The 5,590-nt window shown below is 40.1% G+C and overlaps 1 protein-coding gene across 1 annotated transcript; it reads left to right on the top strand.

Annotated features, from left to right (window-relative positions):
- LOC139729486 (arylacetamide deacetylase-like) lies at positions 1-5,590 on the top strand. Its single transcript, XM_071640415.1, has 4 exons — positions 1-147; positions 3,430-3,670; positions 4,171-4,234; positions 4,786-5,590. The coding sequence occupies exons 1-4, from the start codon at positions 1-3 to the stop codon at positions 5,588-5,590; spliced, it is 1,257 nt and encodes a 418-aa protein (XP_071496516.1).

Raw genomic sequence — 5,590 nt, forward strand, 5'->3', positions numbered from 1 at the left:
ATGATCGAATGCAAGTCTCCGTGGATTTTATTAGCAATCTCTGGCGCTGCCCTGGCGTTCCTCCTGCGCATCCCCGTGCCCGACGGCCTGGCGGAGCCATGGAAGTACCGCATGTTGGTGGCTTACATGTCGGTTTCCACCTTAGCAGTAAGTATAGGCCCTGCATAGTTAGTGCAATATCGAGAAAAAAACACCTAATAACTCGAGATGATTGTTGTAATTTGGGACGTGCGATCAATAAGCCTTGTCAAAATTGGCGTCATTTTATTATCATTGTTGGTCAACTGTGTAGGGCTATGATGTAACGATGATTATAACGAAAGGAAAGTTAATGTCTAAAGAAAGAATGCTCGCTCTCGATGGTTAAACTTTTTGTTCCCGCTAAACTCATTCTACCTCTAAATATCTATCTATTAATTTACCCCCTCTAAGTCTCTCTCTTGGTTACTTAAAACACACACACACACACACACACACACACACACACACACACAGACACACACACACAATAATAGCCATAGTAATTGTAGGCTGTTTATAGCTCGCATGGTGACGAATATCAATGGCTGAAGACGAGCACATCCAAGAATATATCTACGTCAGAGGATGACAAAAATGCAGGAATAAGATATTATTGTTATCATCATCATCATCATCATCATTATCATCATTATCATACCAGGACCAGCACTTTGATTATTTCCTGGGGTGAAAACATCAAAAGCAACGTCATCGTTTAAAGTAGTTTCTCTGAAATTCAATTTCAGTGAAATGCAACTTTGTTTGATGTGTGCCCTTAATTATGTCCGGAGAACAAAAGGATCATTGAAGCTTACAGCGTCTGTTGCACACTTTTGTCCTCTTCGATATAGGGCGCAAAACATGACATTAAGATAAAAATCACTCAATTTCTGCAGTCAACATCTTGGCATGGCTATCATTCTTGTATCCTTATTGTATGAGCTGTGTGTGCACCTACATCGTACCTTGTACATATGCATGGTATGATCACTAACTTTTTACGAGCTGTTTAAACGTGCAATATCGTTACAATGTCACCTTTGAACTTTGATCACCTACCGGGCTTACATTGTAAGTCAACCAGCAAATATAGGCAACAACGTTGCATTTGTGTGCACGAAAACTACATAAAATTTAGTTCGTCTGTCCCTTGAATCCCGAATAATACAGCAGTGACTGAGTGAGGGGGAGACAGGGAGAGAGAGAAAGGGAGAGAAGGATCGGCTATTCAAGATTCAAGATTCAACTTTATTTTCACTTCCATCAAATAAACAAAGAAATTATATACATTGCATATGCACAGGATATTTGTAATATAGGTTTTCCCGGCCAATTTCGCACTTTTGTCCGTTCATTTGATAAAAGGTTCATTCAATTTAGCGAAAATCCTCGTCACTGCACATTCTGTCATTCGATCAAAATTGCAACTTGTTCGTTCAATTTAGCATTTCGATCAATGAAATTCGCACATGTGCCTTTCGAATTCGTGAAACGGGCATTCAAATTGGCACGTGCTATTCAGTCATTCAAGTTCGCCAGCACTGGCGGAAAATGGTATCTCAGTCATTCAGTTTAACGTATGGGCAGTCAAATTCCAAACATGTTCATTCAAATTGGCGTAATGTTATTTCTATTTTGAAAAGGGGAGAACCGTGATTAATACGTATTTAAATGTTAATTTTTGTTTCATCCACACACTGCTAAGTATATATTAAAGGTATATTGGACCCCAAATAACTCAAGTTTGATGTTCTGCAACGCCCCTCTTCTTTCATACATGTTATCAGAACTATACATGCACCAGTACCATAGATTCACCTCACTTTCTTATGTCCAGTTATGGCAGCACGAGTTAGATACAGGCGTATCTCTCAAGAAGACAGGGAAAGAATCATAGAAGCATTTAAGGGTAATACATGTAACCTTGACAAATTGATGGCTAGAGCTGATACAAGAACTTTATTCCTAATGATGATTAAGCAATATAGCACCCACCAAATGAAAATAATGAAACATGCAGATGAAAGAAATAATCACGATGTAAATTGAAACCTCCTTCTCCCAATTAATGTCAAAACAAACTTAAGATTAACGTATCTGTGAATGAAATAATGCTATCGAACATTATAAACACATACACATGTTTTGAATGTACTGTTGCAAAGATGACATCAGAATAAAGAATGAATACGAAAATATGAAATGTTATGATGCTTGCAAGATACCTATGATGAATGAAAATAAAAAAAGGAATAAAAGGATAAACGTGCCTGCTAAATTGACTGCAGTAAATGCGAAATTGGATGCCCAAGAATGATTTCGAATGAACGAGCGCAGCGTATACGTGATCACGTGACTATATCATGCTAAATTGAATGAACGATTTGCGAAATGGTGCTTGTCTTACGAATTTGAACTGAAAAAGTGCTGATTCGAATGATGTTAAAGGTAATTCGAATGCTCCAAAATGAATTTGAATGAATAGATTATAAAATTGAAATACCGAACATGCCATTTAGGCTAACTTGTGCTAAATTGAACGAAGTAATTAGGAATTGGGCTGAAAAAAGGTGCGAAATTGGCCGGGAAAACCTATATATAATGATGACGACGATGATGATAATGTCTTCTTTATCCCGGGTAGCCTCTTCAGTGCTGCCGCTGCTATCCACAAGGAGAGGGCAATGCCATTATTATTACCCTAGCGTTGTCAGGTACCCATTTATACACCTTGGCTGAGAGGGACATCGTGGGCAAATTGTATCTTGTCCAAGGACGTAAGCATTGGACGGGAATCGAACTCCGATTGGGAGTCATGAGTTTTATCCTTTCAAATGCCACAGCGCCCCCACCATGATACGATGAAAAAAGTAAAAGTTCCACTCTCCGTTCAAGTCGAATGTCATGCTGAAGATTTGATTTGATATTGACTGCAAAGGAGAATAACATGACTCCACGTCATTATCATACAAAAAGTTATCTAAGACAATAATTCCCAGTCTTTCGAAGTGGGACTAACAATGTATAATATTATAATGCATGTGTGTGTGTGTGTGTGTGTGTGTGTGTGTGTCGGTGTGTCGGTGTGTACGACACAGCGATTTTAGTCTCGATGACTAATGCAAATCACAAAAATCTTTTCTAGAGTTTCTTGGTGGCGTTGAAATCACTATTTTGCAACACATTTCATTCTACTTTATAAGTCAACCTAAAAATGGAGAGATACAACTGTACTGCACTTTCATGAATGAAGTTGAATTAAGCATTGCGTGTCCTTTACATAATACCTTTCTAGACAGAACTACAGTATTTAGTGCCATCACATGTGTATACTGAAGTGAAGCAATTTCATTATCATCGCTTTAAATATGATTGACTGTGTTTTCATGTTTGCGGTGTGCTTTGCAGGGTAAAATCAGTACCTACGTCCATCCGGATAACGAAAATGCTTACATCCAGACGGTGAGAGCGGTTCGGGACATGCAGAACTATCCGTTGCCTTTCGAAGTTCCGGGTTCAAATATCCGTTCCAAGGTCATGACCTTTGATGGAGTGAGAGTACGTGTCTACGAGACCATCAAAAGAGGAAAGGAATCACTTCCGGGTATGATTTACATCCACGGGGGAGGATATGCACTCGGATCGGCAGGTTCGTTTATATAGGAATTCAGTGTAGTCATTTATTAATTTTTCATTAATGATTTCTACGAAAACTTCGAAGTTCTTTAAAATTTAGATGAATAAGCTGATAGGGCCTACATTAATTTCCATCTACCCTCTCCGGTCTCCCTTTATTTGTGTACATAATATATGAAGGAAGTTTAAGTATTTAGTATATAATTACACATGATACGTAATTATGATATAACATGTGCATGTAAAATCTGTATATTATATGCCAAAAGACAAGAGAGAGGATGCTGATGATTTCATTGGACATTAGGCATTACAAAATTATACAAAATGCAAAATATAATACAAATATCATTACAATCTAAAAACTCTTTTATATCGACTCCGAGATCATTCAGATACTAAATGCTTAGTTGCTTCATCTGCTGCACTGTAATTATATATAAAAAAGTTGTTTTCCTTCTTCACCTTTGATCAAAGCGTTTTGCTGTTTTCTGCTTTTTTTCGCCCTCCAAGATGGCTACGACCGATTCACCCGATACTTGGCGGAGCGCCTTGATATGTTCGTGATGTCTATCGAGTAAGGCCCTCATATACCACAACTTTCTTGAAGTGAACCCCTCCCCCTCCAAAAAACCCCCAAACAAAAACAAACAAACAAATGATAATCTAGACGTAGAATGTTCTAGAAGTATAACAACAGGTTGCTCCCCAGAAGTTAACAGATTTCATGATAATTTGTGTGTTTAAATTCCATTTTTCTTACTTTCTTATTTCGATACCATCAAGCCAGCCTGTTCGCGTGCTTTTTCATTCGTATTCATTCATTCATTTTATCAACAAAGAGGGAAGAGTACAACAACTTATCACCTGGATGTAGGCCTACTTTATATTTCTGTTTGTTTTGTTGAAGATGTAGCCAGTGGTTTTGTGTAATCATTTTTGAACATGGTGAACCACAATTGATTTAATTTCACGATTTGATATGAGGTGATGTCTATATGAGTAGGCTTTACTGTCGGTCACATGTACGAGTAGGCCATTAATTTTGCATCAAGATCTAACTTTATTCAACTTCGTATACAGACAGTGTTACTTGACTATGTACCCCCCCCCCCTCTTCCTCCCCAGCTATCGTCTGAGTCCCGAACATATATTCCCGGCGGGACTCGAGGACTGCTTGGCGGCCACCAGGTACCTCCTCCGACACGCCTCCGAGTTCGGACTCGATCCCGCACGGATCGGCATTTCTGGCGACAGCGCCGGCGGTCACCTCTCAGCCGTCATTTCGCAGATCATCCATGATGACGATTCCACGCCGGATTTGAAGCTCCAAGTCCTTATCTACCCCGCCACACAGTCGATGGACTTTCAAACGCCGTCATATCAGAGATACGCTGAAGATTTCGGGAACCAGGGAATATTACCTGCTACCCGAGTTGCAGCGTTCTACAGCATGTATCATCTAGGACGAGCAGATCCACTGTACATCCATCAGCTCATCTCAAACCAACACTTGATGGCGTCCTTCAAGGACAGTTCACGGTTCATGAAATACCTCAACCATGACGTCATACCTGAGGCGATACGCGCAAAAACGAAATCGTACGTAACCCCCGCGCAGCGAATGGACGCAGGAAACTCGACTCTATGGGAATCCCTTGCGCGTCTATACTTGGACCCGCGATGGACGCCCCTGTTCCGCGAAGATATGACTGGTCTCCCGTCAGCTTTTATTGCGACCTGCGGATTTGACTCCATACGAGACGATGGCATATTCTACGCTAAAAGACTGGAAGCGGCTGGGGTCGAGACTAAATGGAAGAACTACGAATCGGGCTTCCATGGGGTCATGCACATCTCACATCCTTTCTGGTTCCAGGTTGGAGAAGAGATAACGACAGACTTTGTCAATTTTGTCAAGGAAAAAATATAA

The sequence above is a fragment of the Diadema antillarum genome, unplaced genomic scaffold, assembly GCF_040938485.1.
Source record: "Diadema antillarum isolate AM-2024a unplaced genomic scaffold, OU_Dant_1.0 scf00000020, whole genome shotgun sequence".
Taxonomy (NCBI): Eukaryota; Metazoa; Echinodermata; class Echinoidea; order Diadematoida; family Diadematidae; genus Diadema; species Diadema antillarum.

Bases quoted from the DNA above. Each gene is read 5' to 3' on its own strand.
- LOC139729486 (XM_071640415.1), top strand. From the start codon at position 1: ATGATCGAATGCAAGTCTCCGTGGATTTTATTAGCAATCTCTGGCGCT. The intron at 148-3,429 runs GTAAGTATAGGC...TGTGCTTTGCAG, and splicing joins TGTCGGTTTCCACCTTAGCA to GGTAAAATCAGTACCTACGT. The intron at 3,671-4,170 runs GTTCGTTTATAT...TCGCCCTCCAAG, and splicing joins ATATGCACTCGGATCGGCAG to ATGGCTACGACCGATTCACC.